Here is a 17,672-nt window from a genome sequence, read left to right on the forward strand (position 1 = left end):
TACATTCGACTCCCATCTGAAGCATGTGACTTCCCCCAAGGAATCCTGGGAAGTGTAGTTTCCGACCTCACCAATCTCCACTTCCCAGGATTCTTTGGGGGGAAGCCATTCTGTGCTCTCCTTTTATGGGGCAGAAAGGAAATCTTGTTCTGTCCGATAGGGAGAGGAAAGAACGCTTCCAGCTGAGGGTGGTGGGGCCTCAGAGCATAATACGGCCCTCAAGACCTCTCCCTGTGGCCTCCGGGGGCACACCCCTCACCTGCCTCGCTTTGCACCCTCCCAGAGCGCTTCCTCCTGCCGTAAATATGTCTTTCCACCCTGATCATGCCTTTTACATGTTTGGATGGAGGGGAGAGAGAGAGAGAAATTATGTATGGAAGCCAGCCTGCGGTGCAAAGGTAACCGTGGCTCCACCCACTTTTACCTGTGGCCCCGCCCACCCCAGAATGCGGCCCCTGAAAGCCTGCCTGGAAGGGAATTCTGCCCTTGGTCTGGAAAAGACCCACCCCAGTTTCAGTTCCTTGGAGGTTAAAAACATACATGGCTTTTAAATGAAATTTTTCCGTGGAAGCGAGGTTAAGGTGTGTCCAGGTGGAAAAATCCAGGTGTTTCTCTTACCACCCTCTTCTCTCTCTCTCCCCCCCCCCCCCGTCTTCTTTATTGCCAGGATCCTGCCGCCCGGATGATTTAAAATCCCTCCGGCTGAGCCGCTCTCTCTGCAAAGGCAACCTGTCAACAACCCACCAAACTCGCTCTAGAGACTGAGAGCAGCGCGTGAGTTTGTTGTTTGGCGGTGGGGAGAGGAAGTCAATATTCTGGGATGCCTCGGAGCGGAAGGAGAAACTCAGATCAGATGAAAATAAGATAGGGGACTGGCTCAGCCTCTGTTTGCGGTTGCCCAACCTCAAGGACGACAAAAGGAGGGCGAAGGTTTGAAGCCAGAGTCCGTCCGACACTTTAGGAAAGGGAATATAATACACACACCCAAATAACTTCTGTCTTCTACATCTGTCTTTGCTTTTTTTAAAAAATAACTTTTTAAAAAAAGAAAAAAAGCAGCAAAATCTTTGCATTTTTATCCTATTTTTAACCAGTTTATGGAAATTTACTTACTTTAATTTCATTTATATATAAATATATATATACTGTATATATATATATAGGCGTGGGTTTCATTGCTTTTTTAAAAGGATTTTTTTTTGTACAAATAAGGGAGATCTCTCTCTTTTTTCTTTTTTTTTTTTAAAAAAAGGATCTTGAAAGATAATAATCCTTTGTGGATCTAGAAGCAAGAGAGATTGAGAGGCGGCCGGCGATTGGGTTTCCTGGGTGTTAAATAATTAAATTTTTTAAAGCCGAGCTGGAGAGGAGGTGGCGGAATTGATTTCTCCGTGGGCCTCACGAGAAGCAGAAAACGCAGGTTTGGGGGGGAGGCGGCGACGAGAGAAAAACCAGCCTGGAAAAAAAATCGGTTTCTATTCTCGTTTTTCTTTCCGCCTCGCGTTTTCTCAGTAGTGCCTGACAGCCCCCGAAAACAGAAGACCCCCAATTTGTCATTCGCCCCCCCCCCTACACACACTTTAAAGGTCTTTTAACGGTAGCTTTTGGAAACGGGAAAGGCAGCGTCGAGCGAGATCCGGTTGGGAAACAGAGGATAAATTAAAATAGGAATCTTTCCCCCCTGCTTTTTAAAAAAGTGGTAACTTTTCCTACCGCTTGGGAGAAGGCAGTGCGGTGCGGGCAGAGGAGTTTTACTTAGCAAACATTGCATTTTGTCGAGGCGACTAGAAGTTTGCGAGTCGCTTATTGATCCGGAGAGGGAGAGAGGTGGGTTTCTCCTGCCAAACGCCAGAATCGGTTTTCCTCTTGAGAAAAGGCACATTCCAACTTCAGCAGAAAGCGGAAAGGAAGCCTACCGTTTGGGACTCGATCCGGCAGCCAGCGTCCGCGGTGGATGCTTGGGGTTTTATAAGGAAGGCCGCAGGAGGGGCAGCCCCGAATGGAGCCCGGAGTATCCGCAGAACCGGCAGCGAAGGGGGAGAATGAGCCGGCCGAACCCCAAACCACCGAGGCCTCCCAGGAGGAGCAAGGAGTAGAGGACGTTGGCGCCATGTGCGGGGAGGTGCCCGCGGCAAACGGGCAAGACCAGGAGGAGGCGCCGGGGGGCCCAGCCTGCAAGGAAACCCCCACGGGTGCCGGGAAGGGAGACGAAGGTCAGGAACCCAAATCTCCGGAGTCTGCGGAGGCCGAAAAACCGGATTCCAAAGAGCGTCCGGGAGAGGGGGAACCGCTGGCGGGTGCCGCCTCTCTGCCAAGCGTCCCCGTCTCCAACCCGGCCGATGTGCCCGCCGCCGAGCAACCCGGGGAGGCGGCCCCCGAGCCCCGGTCTTCTCCCGCCAGCCACCCCCAGCCGCCCGACTTCTACTGCGTCAAGTGGATCAGCTGGAAAGGGGAGAGGACTCCGGTCATCACGCAGAGCGAGAACGGGCCCTGCCCACTACTGGCCATCATGAACATCCTTTTCTTGCAGTGGAAGGTGCGTAGAGCTTCCAGGGTCAGGGGCAGTCTACCCCAGAATGCAGGCGTTTGGAGGGAGGAGGGGACGCACAGGGCAAGGCGGGCCGGTCCTCTTGGCAAAATGTCCTTTGTCCTCCTGAATAGCTTCTCTCTCTCTTTTTCTCTCTTTCTCCCTTTCAGGTGAAACTGCCTCCCCAGAAGGAAGTGATCACTTCCGACGAGCTGATGGCTCACCTGGGTAAGTGGCAGGATGTGTCCGCCATCGTTTTCACATTTCCAGAGGGCTGGGCTTGTCCGGGTTTGTTTGTTTTCTGGAGGGGGGGGTGTTCTGGGTACTAGACAAGGGGCCACCTAATTCTCCCACCCGTGTGAAGCTGCCTTTGTAAGGAGTGAGATCATTTGGTACAAGGATGGGGAAACCCGTTTTTGGATTTTGGTTTTGCTCAAGGGCCACATAGGCAAGGTTCAGGGCCGCATGCCGCCGGTGGGCGGGGCCAGAGGCCAAAGTGGGCGGGGCATCAAAGGCGGCTGCTTAGCTTTGCACGGTCTGCCTTCTTCTCTATGCAGGCTTGTATTCAAGCAAGTTACAGATCCGCCAGGAGGGATGGGCTTAAGTTAGCCCTGCCTTTTAATCACGGCGGCTCTGATCCAGGTCGGACTAGCGTTGGACGCAACCCTGAATGTTGGCAGATCCAGGGCAGGCGAAAGGAAGGACTTCTTCCCAAAGCGCGTAGCTAAGCAGTGGAACTCCCTGCCACTGGAGGCAGCGACGGCCACCAACTTGGATAGCTTTAAAAGAGGATCCGGCGCATTTGTGGAGGAGGAGGAGGGGGCTACTGATGGCCGCTAGCTGTGATGGCCATGCCCTGCCTCCATGTTTAGGGGCCATTATACCAGTTACTGGAAACCACAGGAGGGGAGAGTGTCACACTCGTGTCAGGCTTGTGGGCTTCCCATAAAGGGCACCTGGATGTGAGAACAGGAGGCTCTTGTCCTGATCCAGCAGGCTTGTGTTAGTTCTTATGGAGCCTCCAGTGCCAGAGGCAGTCTATCTTGGATTCCTAGGTTACCGGAGGCGTTTTTGAGCACTGTGAGAACAGGAGGCTGGACTGAGTGGGCTCCCTTTTGGCCTGATCCAGCCATGGCACCCTTCTTACGTTCTTAATGAAAAAGGTCTATTTTCTCTCTATGTCAGGGGACTGCATCCTTTCCATCAAGCCCCAAAAACAGTCGGAAGCACTCCAGCTCAACTTTCAGCAAGTGAGTTCCTTTCTTTCCCTCTTTCTCTCTCTCTCTCTCTCTCTCTCTCTCCCTTCGGGATCCCCCAAGGCACTCGGCAGGTCCCTGTTTATTGTAATAACCTGCTGAGAACTTTCACAATCTGCCCTGTGCCCAAAGCTCCCGCTGCAGAGAATACGTGCGCATTAAAACCAAATAATGACACACACCAAGAAGCGCCTTGCGCTTAACCACGTGCCGTCGTAAAAACAGCAGGCGAGGGTTTGCCCCAGCAGCGCCTTTTGCTCTCCCTTCGGAGAATGAGATCAGGATACCAAGGGAGCTGAGTGCTTGGTCAGACGCAGCTGGGCTCCTCTTAGGTGGTAAGGAGTGGAACCTCCACGGGAAGGAGCAGCCTATCTCTGAAAACTGCATTCAGGGGATACGCAAGCTGCAGGATGTCTGCCCTCGCTGCGGATGGCTGTCCCGCAGGTCGTTGCCGAAAAGGAGAACGCCGAGTTCCTTGCGGCCTGATCCAGCGAGGGCATAATCGCCTTCTCTAATTGCCTCGTTTGTTTATTGGTGGCGTTTCTGCCCCGGCTTTCCCCCCAAAGAGCTCAAGGCGGCCATTTACATGGTTCTCCCCCTCATTTAATCCCCACAACGATCCTGCGAGGTAGGGTTAGTTCTGAGAGAGACAGCGTCTTGTGGCCCTGTGGGTGGATTCGAACCCAGAGCTGAGGTTCCTCATCCCTCCCTACAAATGCAGCCTTCCCCAGCTAGACTTTGCTCCGTCCCCAAATTTCAAAAACACCCAGCATGCTCTTCTTCTTCTTCTTCCTCTCCTGCCGCGGACAGAACGTCAACGACGCCATGACGGTTCTGCCCAAACTCTCCACGGGGCTGGATGTCAACGTGAGGTTCACAGGAGTCTCCGATTTCGAGTACACCCCTGAGTGCATCGTCTTCGACCTTCTCGACATGCCTCTTTATCACGGCTGGTTGGTGGACCCGCAGGTGAGATGCTTTCTACCGTCTTTCTTCTTTCCGCACGCCGTCGCTTCCCAGGAGCTCAGCTTGCAAGTCGACGGCGTCTCAGATGCCGCAGGAGGGCGTCTTCGAGAGTTCGCGAGCCGAATCTCTCCAGTCCGAGAGGCGTAAACGGCACCTGCCGTTTAGCCAGTGCCAGATTCACGTATAAGCTAAACAAGCTATAGCTTAGGGCCCCATTCTCTTGGGGGCCCCAAAAAAATTTAAAGGAAACATCTGCATGTACATTTCCAAAATACAAGATATAAAAGAAATACAGGTGAAACTCGAAAAATTAGTCAAAACAAAATAAAATAAAAAATTCTTTCCAGTAGCACCTTAGAGACCAACTAAGTTTGTTCTTGGTATGAGCTTTCGTGTGCATGCACACTTCTTCTTGTAACTCGAAAAATTAGAATATCATGGAAAGGTTCATTTCTTTCAGTAATACAACTTAAAAGGTGAAACTAATATATGAGATAGACTCATGACATGCAGAGCAAGATATGTCAAGCCTTTATTTGTTATAATTGTGATGATTATGGCGTACAGCTGATGAGAACCCCAAATTCACAATTTCAACTTCGGGGTTTTCATCAGCTGCACGCCATAATCATCACAATTATAACAAGCAAAGGCTTGACATACCTCGCTTTGCATGTCATGAGTCTATCTCATATTAAACTCCAGTAGCTAATGAAATGGATGAGATGGTTGGACAGTGTTCTCGAAGCGGCTGGCATGAGTTTGGCCAAACTGCGGGAGGCAGTGGAGGATAGGGGTGCCTGGCGTGCTCTGGTCCATGGGGTCACGAAGAGTCGGAAACGACTGAACGACTGAACATAATAGTAATAGTACCACTATATTCTGCTCTGGTCAGACCTCACCTGGAATACTGTGTCCAGTTCTGGGCACCACAGTTCAAGAAGGATACTGACAAGCTGGAACGTGTCCAGAAGAGGGCAACCAAAATGGTCAAAGGCCTGGAAACGATGCCTTATGAGGAACGGCTTAGGGAGCTGGGTATGTTTAACCTGGAGAAGAGAAGGTTAAGGGGTGATATGATAGCCATGTTCAAATATATAAAAGGATGTCATATAGAGGAGGGAGAAAGGTTGTTTTCTGCTGCTCCAGAGAAACAGACACGGGGCAATGGATTCAAACTACAAGAAAGAAGATTCCACCTAAACATTAGGAAGAACTTCCTGACAGTAAGAGCTGTTGGACAGTAGAATTTGCTGCCAAGGAGTGTGGTGGAGTCTCCTTCTTTGGAGGTCTTTAAGCGGAGGCTTGATAGCCATCTGTCAGGAATGCTTTGATGGTGTTTCCTGCTTGGCAGGGGGTTGGACTGGATGGCCCTTGTGGTCTCTTCCAACTCTATGAGAGCCAGTTTGGTGTAGTGGTTAAGAGCGGTAGACTCGTTATCTGGGGAACCGGGTTCGCGTCTCCATTCCTCCACATGCAGCTGCTGGGTGACCTTGGGCTAGTCCCACTTCTCTGAAGTCTCTCAGCCCCACTCACCTCACAGAGTGTTTGTTGTGGGGGAGGAAGGGAAAGGAGAATGTTAGCCGCTTTGAGACTCCTTCGGGTAGTGAAAAGCGGGATATCAAATCCAAACTCTTCTTCTCTTCTTCTTCTATGATTCTATGATTCTATGAACAACAACAAAGCTAATGAAAACAATTGCTTACATAAATGGACTTTTCAACGATATTCTAATTTTTCGAGTTTCACCTGTAAAATAAAACCCACATACAGCAACAGTGTTTTGTGTTGTCTAGGCTCCTATCTGTTATGTGCAAATGGCTTTAGATACCTACTAGGTCCATAAATTACCATATAGCATATATTCAACACAAAAAAGGTGACAGTTTGTTGTTGACAAAGGACAGCTGGACATATAAAGGGCCCCATTACCTTCAGTAGCTGAGGGCTTCCTTAAACCTAAATCCGGCCCTGCGTTCAGCCGTCCTCAGCTGTTGGGAAGTTGAATTGCAATTCGCTGACGGCGAAAATCACCCCTTTTCCCTTTAACCAAAATGGAAGCGGGTCGGTGGGGAAACCAAGCTCCTAGTCCTCATGGATGTGGCAAACATATTAGAAATGTTAGGCATGCCGTTTCCAAAAAACAGTCCGCTTAGAAGGAACATATGTATTTGCAACCTCTAGGCGGTTATTTCTTTATGGGCAGCTGTCAAGGATTCTTTAGCTGTGATTCCTGCCCTGCAGGGGGTTAGGCTAGATGATCACCAGGGGTCCCGTCCAGTTCTGCTATTTTATGATTCTTTGGATTTGTATCCCGTCCTCCCTCCCCAAAGAGCCCAGGGAGGCAAGAAGATATACAATTTAAAAAAAATAAAACAAAGCAAAAGTGTTTTTAAAAAAAATCAAAACTTTTTAAAAAACAGTTACAGTTTAAAAATGTTTTTTAACAGTTATATTTTAACTGTAACTTTTTAAAAAGTTTTGATCCTTTTTAGAATGCTGTAACTGTTGTTCTATGTTACAGTTAGAACAGAAACCTGAAAACAATTAGAGTTAAAAACATTCTTTCATCCAGAGATCTAGGAGTTGAGTGTTCTTCTGCCCCCAAATGTCTGGGTAAAAAGGAGTGTTTTCAAACCCCTCCTGAAAGGTCATGAGGGAAGGGGCTTTTTGCATAGTGATTTATCATCAGATTGACATGGTCCTGTGCTCTCCTGAAGCATCAGAGCATTTCATATGGCGAGGAGAAGGAGCTAGATCTTAATTTTTTATTTTAAAGAATTAAAATTTAAAATTGCATTTTAATTGAAATTTTAAAAATTTAATTGAAATTTTAAATGAAATTTTAAAAATTTAATTGAAATTTCAAAAAATCAAAATTTAAAAAATTAATTGAAATTTCAAAAAAATAATTGACATTTTAATTGAAAACCAATTGAAATGTAATTGAAATTTCAAAAAAAACCAATTGAAATTTAATTGAAATTTTAAATTTTTAAATTGACTTTTTAATTGAAATTTATTTTTTTTAAAAATTTAAAAAATTTAAAAAATTTAAATTCTAAATTGGGGTATCCTGTGACACCCACCCAGATGTTCGTTGGACTACAACTTCCATCACCTCCAACCATTGGCCATGTGGGCTGGGGCTGATGGGAAATTGAGTCCAGCACTACCTTAGGCCCCCATTCCTGACCTATCTAAGATACCGGTAATAAGAACAATGCAAAGTTTTCCCAACACCACCACGATCACTTCCACTGGAGCCCAATGGAGCTTAATACATTTCTTCATTCCATTTATGTATCGCGTTCTTCCTCTCCCTACGAAAAAAACAAAATGTTGTGGGTGTGGTACATGATTGTCCTCTGTTCGGACAACAACCCTGCAAAGTTCGGCTGAGAGCTGGGTGGGAGAAATTGACCTAAGGTCACCCTGGGAGTTTGGTGGCCGAACTGGGATTTGAACCTGCCTCTCGGATGTCGACGCCCCTTGTGCCGTTGACTCCCAGACTCCAGCTCACAACCTGTTTCTGCCTACCCCAGATACCAGAGATGGCTCAGGCCGTCAGCAAGCTGACCTACAACCAGTTGGTGGAGAAGATCATCACCTGCAAACACTCGAGCGACCCTAATCTGGTGACGGAAGGTGAGGCCCGTCTGCCTGGGCTCATTCACACGGTCAGGGTCCAGGGGTTGTGACCCGGAGGTGGGGTTGTCATCAGCATAGGGGTGGAGGCCATTAAATAAGATCTGATTTGTGCTCGCTTCGGCAGCACGTATACTAAAATTGGAACGCTACAGAGAAGATTAGCATGGCGCCTGCGCAAGAGAAAAATAAAATAAGATCTGATTTACGGAGACTTGCAGCAGGGCCTTCTTGGTGGTAGTTTCACGCTTGCAGAAACTTGCCTCCCAAGCCTCGTCTCTTGTGGTTTTTACCTCAGGAGACCTCACTGCTTCAGCAAAGTCCTTTTAACCATCTTTGAGCTATCAGACACCTATTTTGAACAACTGTTTCATGTATATACAGTGGAGCCTCGGTTGTCGAACATAATCCATTCTGGAAGACCGTTCGATTTCCAAAACGTTTGACAACTGAGGCACAATTGCCAGTTGGCAAAATCCATTGGAAAAATGGAGATATGCACCGCGGAAGCTGTTCGACTTCCGAGGCCATCGGCGTCCGAAAGCCGAAACGTTTGACATCAGAAGCATTCAACAACCGAGGTTCCGCTGTATATTTCTTGTATCATTTACAACAATTGAAATTTTGAATTTCTTTTAACGGTTGTTCTCCCACGCTGAAGACACACCTCTTTGAAACTTGAGATACATGTATTGTTATGGCTCTGGCTGGTGGGGTCAGTCTGGATGACACCTGTGGTTCCCTTCAAAACCTGCGGTCTTGCAGATAGGAGCCTAGAATCTATAGGAGGAAGCACTCCCCTAAGTCCTTACCATTCGCATCTTGAAAGAGCAAGCTCTGTTGCCATGGAGACCAGTGGGTGGGCCTTTCCCCACTTCACCTGGCTAAATGCCACATTATCCGGGGACGCGGGTGGCGCTGTGGTCTAAACCACAGAGCCTAGGGCTTGCCGATCAGAAGGTCAGCGTTTCGAATCCCCGCCACAGGGTGAGCTCCCGTTGCTCAGTCCCAGCTCCTGCCAACCTAGAAGTTCGAAAATGCATCAAAGTGCAAGTAGATAAATAGGTACCACTCCAGCGGGAAGGTAAACGGCGTTTCCGTGCGCTCTCTTAAGGACAGCAGGATCTCCTTTGAGCACTCAGAGACTGGGCTGTATGCAGCAGGGTTATCACTCAGGCCCGACCCAATTGTTTTAAACAGCTTTTAATGTTGCATTCTAAGAGGTTGTGGCCCGCCCTGGGTCCTTAGGGTGAAGGGCATCATCAGTCAATCGCCGTCACGCTTTGCCCGCATTTCGCCTCATCGTTGCTTCTCCTCCTCCCCGTTCCATCGCAAACCACCCCACCCCCCGCAGGCCTGATAGCGGAGCAGTTCTTGGAGTCCACGGCCTCTCAGCTGACCTACCACGGCCTCTGCGAGCTGACGTCCACGGTCAAGGAAGGCGAGCTGAGCGTCTTCTTCAGGAACAACCACTTCAGCACCATGATCAAGCACAAGGTGCCCGCCCCGCAGGGCTGTTGTTGTTTTTTAAAAGAAAGATGGGCGATGTCAGGGACTGGGCAGAGGAGGAGGAATGGCAGAGACCGCCTCCCCATCCTGACCCTTCCAGGGAGGAGGAAGAGGAAGAGGGGTGTAGATTTACAACAGGGGGTTGAGGGAGAGGTGGCAGCTCAGAGGCAGATAAGGGGGGAAGTTGGGAAACCTTGGGAGAGCCAGAGCAACACCCGGCTGACACGCTGTCACTAGAAAGCATTCCAGACCCTCCATCTCCCAGAACCCGGCGAACCTTAGAAGTAGGAGAGCAAAGAGCTCAAAGACAGAGGTCACTTGTCAGCACCCGTAGAAGTGACAAATGAGGAAGTCGGAGAGGCGGGGAGGGTGGAGATTCACTCAGGACAACGCCATTGTCCAAGAGGCTGGGTTCGATAGCCTCTCTCTGCAAAGTTTGAAATAAAAAAGGGCTGTCAGAAACTTTTCCTTGTCTTTATACTTTCCTGGGCAACCAGCCGGGAGCCGCTGACAGCATCCTGACAGGTGGACAGGTTGTCTTCACAGGGCCGCATCCCCTCTCATGTGCCAGTGGTGGGTGGGGCCAGGGGCAACAGTATTCAGAGGAGAAGGTGTGACTCTGAACCCATCTGTTGCTTACTGCATAGCTGGGACGGGATGTCCGCAGCGGCAGGACATTGCGAACGCTTCCCAGTCCTTCCGGCCCTCCGAGGAGCCAACTTTGCAGGACTCCTACCGTGTCATGGGCTAGTTGGATGCGGAGGAATGGTGGGAGGAACCAGCTGGGGAACCCCCCAAGGGAAGAAGGCTCAGAGCCTGGGGATTGGTGGTGGGACAGCGATGGGTGGTCAGAGAGAGAAGAGGGAGAAGACTAGGAGGAGGAGGTGTCGGAAGCAGAAGGGGTAACAGGGCTAAGTGAGCAGGGAGAGTCGGTGGCGGAGAGAAGTGCAGAATCAGAGTCAGGAGAGGAGGGAAGCCAAGAAGCAGAGGTGAGTCAGGCTGGTGATGAAGCCAGAAGGACTCCCCCTCCTGCTGCAACAAGCTCCCTTCCCTCCTAGCCTCCCAGGTCCAAGAAAGGCATGAAGCGGCAGGAGCAAAGGCAGGCATGCTGGTGGCGTAGTCTCAGATTGCTTGGGGGAAACCCTGGAGATGAGGCAAGTTAGGAAGCTGTGGGAAGGCAGAGATCTTCAGCTTCCGCAACTGCCTCATGGGGGCAGGGCCTTCCGAGGAAGAGCTGCTGTGCTCCTTAGGCCTGGCACTCCTGAGCAGACCTTGTTTCTTCTCGTAAAGAGTTAACTTCACTTGGTCCGTGTGATTTATTGCTGGCTCGCCCCTGCCATAGATGTGCAGTGGCTCAGAGTCCCATGGGTCAGAGAGAGAAACTTAGAGGCCCAAGTATTGTTCCCCGCACACACACAACCCTCCCCCCCCCCCCAAGCTTGGAGCAAAACAAACTGATATTTTTAAGCAGGTCATATGCCGATTTACTGCCGCCCTGCTTCTGAATTAACCAGAGCCTGTTTGTTTTCTCTCCGCCCTCCCTCTCCAGAGCCACTTGTACCTCCTGGTGACCGACCAGGGCTTCCTTCATGAGGAGCAGGTCGCCTGGGAGAGCCTGCACAACGTGGACGGGGACAGCTGCTTCTGCGACGCAGAGTTCCACCTCAGCCACGCCCTGGGCAAGGAGGCGGCCGGCGGTTCCCCGCAGGAGCAGCAACTCAGCCAGAGACAAGTGGACCAGGTGAGGGCAGGGGCCGCCGAGGCAAGACCATGCGGGGCGGGGCGTAAGGGCTGCCCGGGTTCACCCAATCAGCGTGAAAGGGGAGGCTTTTTAGCCAATGGCAAGCCACCTTCTCACCCTCCGTGCTGATTGGAGTCAATCAGTGCGAAAGGAGCCGAGCCGGCCACTGAGGACGGGCTCTGAGGGTTTCTCTGGCGAACGGGGAGAAAGAGGAGTTGTTCTGCGTGTCCCCAAGCTGCGCATTTAGGAGCACTGAAAACGCAAGGTGGCCGGGTTCTGCTGCGTGCAAATTTAATAATAATAATAATAATAATAATAATAATAATAATAATAGGTATTGTATATAAGAAGATATTGAAACACTCCATGTCCTATGTATGTACAAAGGAAATACAAACAAACAAACTCCAATATATGTTGGAAATGTAGAAAGGGGGAGGGTACAATGATACACATGTGGGGGGACTGTGCGATGATAAGAGAATTTTGGGATATAATATATAACGAACTTAGAAAGATCTTGAGATTCTCTTTCCAAAAAAAAACCCAGAAGCCTTTCTGTTAGGCATCATGTCCACTGAAATTCCCCCCCACACAAACACACACACAACAAAAAATTAGAACTATTTTTTATGTATGCAGCCATAGCGGCTAGAATTCTAGTAGCAAAAAAAGGGTGAATCAATTCCTACAAAGCTTGACTGGCAGGTGAAGATGATAGAATACTCAGAAATTGCTAAAATGGACTGGAAGAATAAGAGGAAACTCAAACCAGAAAATGTGCAAAGAGTGGCTAATAATATTTAAAGAATATTGTACTTAAAACAATATTGTGGAAATGCAAATCTTCTGACAGGTTTAGATTAACTCTTGAAGACCAAAAGGGAAAGTGACCGTTGCAGATAATTTCAGATATGTATTAGATATATTGAAAAGGGCATATAGGTTAACTTTTTAGGGAAGTTTTTAATGTGTGATATTTTTGTATTTGATTTCTGTTGGAAGCCGCCCAGAGTGGCTGGGGAAATCCAGCCAGATGGGCGGGGTACAAATAATAAATATTATTATTATTATTATTATTATTATTATTATTATTAAGAATACGTTGAAAGCACAAGGAGGTGATTCGGAAGTCAATTTTGGGGTTCTCATCAGCTGTACGCCATAATCCTCACAATTATAACAAACAAAGGCTTGACATACCTCGCTTTGCATGTCATGAGTCTATCTCATATATTAGTTTCACCTTTTAAGTTGAATTACTGAAAGAAATGAACCTTTCCACGGAATTCTAATTTTTCGAGTTTCACCTGTATTATCTAGTTACAGCATTTATGATGGTTATGGCTTTTGGATAGAAGCTGTTTTTTTAATCTATTTGTTCTTGATTTGATTGTTCTATATCTCTTTCCTGAAGGCAGTGGTGCAAAATGACTATATCCAGGATGAGATGGATCTTGCAAAATATTTTTTTCAACTTTTTTAAGGCAACGGGAACTGTATAGTTCCTCCAAAGATGGGAGGGAATGACCGATAATATCTTGGGCTTAGTTAATGTCGAGTGTTGCCATTGAGGCTCTCTTTCTTTTCTTGTTTTCTGTTTGTTTGTCCCTATTGTTTTATTTCCCTTTTTTTTGTTCTCTTATGTAAATTGTGTTGCGAATAAAATAAAATTAAGATGGGAGAAGGAAAAAATAAACCAGAGGGTAGGAATTCGAAGGAGGTGTGTGTGCCATGCTTGCTCTCAGTTCACACCCACCAACTCTTTCTCTCTCCTTCCTTCCTTCCTTCCTTCCTTCCTTCTTCCATAGGATTACATGATTGCCTTGTCTCTGCAACAGCAGCAGGGGGGTCCCGCACTGAGCGACTTAGAGCTTGCCCAGCAGCTGCAGCAGGAGGAATATCAGCAGCAGCAGCAGCCGCCGCCTGCCGCAACTCCCCCTGCACAGGTAACCCCCCCCCCAACTACCTCTGCGTCCCCAGCTCCCACCAACCCCTGTGTAAGCAGCATGGCCAGCAGTCAGGGGTAGAGTTAGTTAGACCCCAGCATCATCTGCTGGGCCATAGACCCATAGCTGTCAAGTTTCGGATTTGAAAGTAAGGGATCAGCAGTCTCACCTATCCCGGGGACAGTCACATGTCAGTGGTGGGCGGAGCCAGAAGCAAAAGTGGGCGGAGCAGCAATGTAAACTCCAAGCGGGCTCGGGCAAAGAGGAGGGCAGCCAGCAAAGAGGAGGGCAGCCATGTCCTCCGCGCAATGGAGCCCCATCGTCTTCTTGTCTGATCCCATCAAAACAGGTCAGGAAGCAGCAGCTGCTCAAAGGCAGACAGGTTCTGCCCGCCAGCTAACCCTATTGGCCGGCTGAGGGGCTCGGCAGCAACGGATAGGGGCTGATGCGGGGGGAGGAATACACCCCCCTGTAAGCACGGGAAACGGCTCCCACTTGCTTTGAGGGCTGAGGCTTTTCTCTCCAAGTAGGCGAGGTCTTCCCACCCAGTCCCTGGCCAGCAGGGGAGGAGCTGCTTCCATTAAAAACGGGAAATTTAAGGGAAATAAAAAATAAGGGAGAGCAGCGGGAAACTGCTTGAAATAAGGGAGAATCCCGGGGGAAACGGGATACTTGACAGCACTGCATAGACCTGCCATAAACGGTTCTTTTACAGGCCACCAGCTGTCCATGATAAGAGCTGCTATTTAAGAACAGGTGCCTGGGTTTGCGGGGGGGGGGGGTGTTGTTTCCTCCCCTTCTCCCTCCCTATCGCCCTTTCCTTTCGTGACACGAGTTTTAGATAGTCGTGCGCAGGCTGTCTTGTGCGAATTGCTTGTGCACAAACCTCTCTTGAGAGCCCTTCCCCCCCCCCCCCAACCAAAGAGCAAATCGCCTGTGTCAGTAGAAGCTGGTCTGTTAGGGCAAATGGGGCAGTGGCCCGCCAGCCTCAGCCCCCACCCCACCACGATTCACCTCAGCCCCCACCTTAGTTCCACTGCCCTTGGTCTCTGTGTTGCCCCTGTAGAACTCGGCAGAGAGGAAGACGGAGGCAAAACTAGAATTAGCGGGCTCTGCCTCTCTTTGGCCCTGGCCCTGCCTACGGTTGGGCTCCCTGCTTTCTGCCCTCCAAGCCCCAGACATCACTGGCCTGCATAAATATGCTAAACAGTATACAAACCCGCCCAGCTTCTCTTAAGATTAGCCACAGGTGCCCTGTGTAGAGGCCTGCCATTGCAGTCCTCCGACACGGCCTTTAAGGTGGTGGCACCGTCCCCGTGGGAATTCCCTCCTGCGGGATGTGTGTCTGGCTCCTTCTGTGGCTGTCTCTAAATGCACCTAAGAAGGCAGGTAGACTGCCTCTGGACTTGGAGGTTCCATATTATTCAGAGGCATCCTGCCTTCCAGCAGCGGAGGTATCATAATAATATTAACAACAAGTTGTTGTTGTTGTTGTTGTTGTTGTTGTTGTTGTTGTTGTTTTACCCTGCACATCAGGCTGGGTTTCCCCAGCCACTCTGGGCAACTCCCAACAGAATTAAAAACACAATAAAACACTGGGTATTAAAAACTTCCCTAAACAGGGCTGCCTTCACACGTCTTCTAAAAGTCAGATAGTTGTTTATTTCCTTGACATCTGCTGGGAGGGTGTTCCACAGGGAGGGCGCCACTACCGAGAAGGCCCTGCGCCTGCTTCCCTGTAACCTCACTTCTCGCAGGGAGGGAACCGCCAGAAGGCCCTCGGCGCTGGACCTCAATGTCCGGGCTGAACAATGGGGGTGGAGACGCTCCTTCAGGTATACTGGTATAACACAGGTATAACACAGCCATCAGTAGCCTTCTCCTTCTCCATGTCCAATCCTCTTTTAAAACCATCCAGATTGGCTGCCTCCTGTGGAAGTGAGTTCCGCTGTTTAACCGCAGGAACAAGGGCTCTGTCTTCCCTGAGTCTCCCAGACTCCCTTGCGTGTGTCCCTATTTTATATCCAGTACTGCGAGAGAGGGAGGGAAAGTGTTCCACGTCCGGCAAACCTCCATTGCTTGACACGCCCCACTTTCTCCCCTACCCCTCTTTTTAGGGGAGGACTCCGCCGCCACCCCGCCCCTCCGGAGAGCGCAGGCCGCGCCAGAAGCAGGATTCGGACTGCGTCGTCCTGTAACGCCAAGCCGCGGGTGGCTCAGAGCACCACCTGTTTCCCAGCCGACAGAAGTCTGCCGCGGAGAAGGACCGCCCTCTTCTACACGCCTCCTGCTCCGCTCACGTTATTATTATTTTTTTTAAAAAAAGACTGCTGTTTTTAAAAAGTCTCCCCGTTCTGGGGCTGAAACCAAAATTAAAAGGGGGAAAAAAGAAACTAACCTTTGGGGGGGTCGAAAACCCCGGCGAACTCGTCTTCTCCAGACTCTTTTATCTTCTCCTCTCCCCGCCCCACAAGTGGGGGGGGGGCCCTGTCTAGCCTTCAATGGGAATTGTTAAGAGAGCAGTTTGGTTGCGGGTGCTGTTGATTGGATGTGATCCTGCCGCGCCAGGCAGAGATGCAAGCCGGACTTTCCTTCTAGAGCCCCCTTGTTCGACTCCAGCTCCCATCATCCCTTGCTGTCAGCCCTGCTGGCTTCTGGGAGTTGGAGTCCAACAACACCTGTTTTTCCCATCCACCCCTCCTCTAGGGGCTGGGGCTGATGGGAACTGGAGTCCTGAGAGGAGCAGGATGCGTTTTAAGGTAATAATAATAATAATAATAATAATAATAATAATAATAATAATAATATATTTATACCCCACCCATCTGCCTGGGTTTCCCCAGCCACTCTGGGCAGCTCCCAACAGAATATTAAAAACACGATAAAACATCAACATTAAAAGCTTCCCTAAACAGGGCTGCCTTCAGATGTCTTCTAAAAGTCAGATAGTTGCTTATTGCCTTGACATCTGATGGGAGGGCGTTCCACAGGGAGGGCGCCACCACCGAGAAGGCCCTCTGCCTGGTTCCCTTTAACTTGGCTTCTCGCAGTGAGGGAACCGCCAGAAGGCCCTCGGCGCTGGACCTCAGTGTCCGGGCAGAACGACAGGGGTGGAGACGCTCCTTCAGGTATACTGGGCCAAGGCCGTTTAGGGCCTTCAAGGTCAGCACCAACACTTTGAATTGTGCTCATAAACGTACTAGGAGCCAATGTAGGTGTTTCAAAAGCGGTGTTATGTGGTCTCGGCGGCCGCTCCCAGTCACCAGTCTAGCTGCCACATTTTTACACAGCCCAGTGCTGAGGTTGTTTTTATCTGCAGCCTGGGGTGGGGGGCAGGAATGGGGATAATCCATGAGTCTTCAGGTCTCTGTCAGGAATCCAAGAGCATAATTGGAGAAGGACTTGAAGAAAGGAGCTGTTTTAAAAACTACAATAGGTAAAGGTAAAGGGACCCCTAACCATTAGGTCCAGTCGTGTCCGACTCTGGGGTTGTGGCGCTCATCTCGCTTAACTGGCCGAGGGATCCGGCGTACAGCTTCCGGGTCATGTGGCCAGCATGACTAAACCGCTTCTGGCGAAACCAGAGCAGCGCACGGAAACACCGTTTACCTTCCCTCCGGAGCGGTACCTATTTATCTACTTGCACTTTGACATGCTTTCAAACTGCTAGGTTGACAGGAGCAGGGACCAAACAAGGGGAGCTCACCCCGTCGAGGGGATTTGAATCGCCAACCTTCTGATCGGCAAGCCCTAGGCTCTGTGGTTTAACCCACAGCGCCACCCACGTCCCGTAAAAAATTACAATGGTGGATGGTAAAAACACTGGGCGGGAATTGAATCCAAGAAAGACAACAAAAATATTTGGGGCAGCCGTGATGTGCCCCTAAAATAATGAGGGATGGAGGAGCAGGAACTCCAGTGTGGGGTAGAGATCCAGTATGGTACAGTGGTTAGAGAATTGGTCTAAGACTTGGGAGAGGTCAGGGTTCGAATCCCCACTCATCCATGAAGCTGCCTCTCTCACCCTACTCTCACCGACTTCTGTTTCAGTGTATCTGAAGAAGTGTGCATGCACA

General features: G+C 49.6%; 1 protein-coding gene and 1 pseudogene across 1 annotated transcript; both read left to right on the forward strand.

The window, feature by feature from the left end:
• Window positions 1–2,328: 2,328 nt before the first annotated feature.
• On the forward strand, window positions 2,329–15,906 carry MINDY1 (MINDY lysine 48 deubiquitinase 1). Its single transcript, XM_033135845.1, has 9 exons — window positions 2,329–2,536; window positions 2,698–2,755; window positions 3,713–3,777; window positions 4,594–4,752; window positions 8,295–8,397; window positions 9,752–9,894; window positions 11,456–11,647; window positions 13,459–13,596; window positions 15,714–15,906. Exons 1-9 carry the CDS (start codon window positions 2,510–2,512, stop codon window positions 15,792–15,794), a joined length of 966 nt encoding a protein of 321 aa, XP_032991736.1. The 5' UTR covers window positions 2,329–2,509; the 3' UTR covers window positions 15,795–15,906.
• LOC117039344 lies at window positions 8,509–8,605 on the forward strand (annotated as a pseudogene).
• Window positions 15,907–17,672: the final 1,766 nt, after the last annotated feature.

Source organism: Lacerta agilis, chromosome 17, assembly GCF_009819535.1.
Source record: "Lacerta agilis isolate rLacAgi1 chromosome 17, rLacAgi1.pri, whole genome shotgun sequence".
In the NCBI taxonomy this organism is placed as follows: domain Eukaryota; kingdom Metazoa; phylum Chordata; class Lepidosauria; order Squamata; family Lacertidae; genus Lacerta; species Lacerta agilis.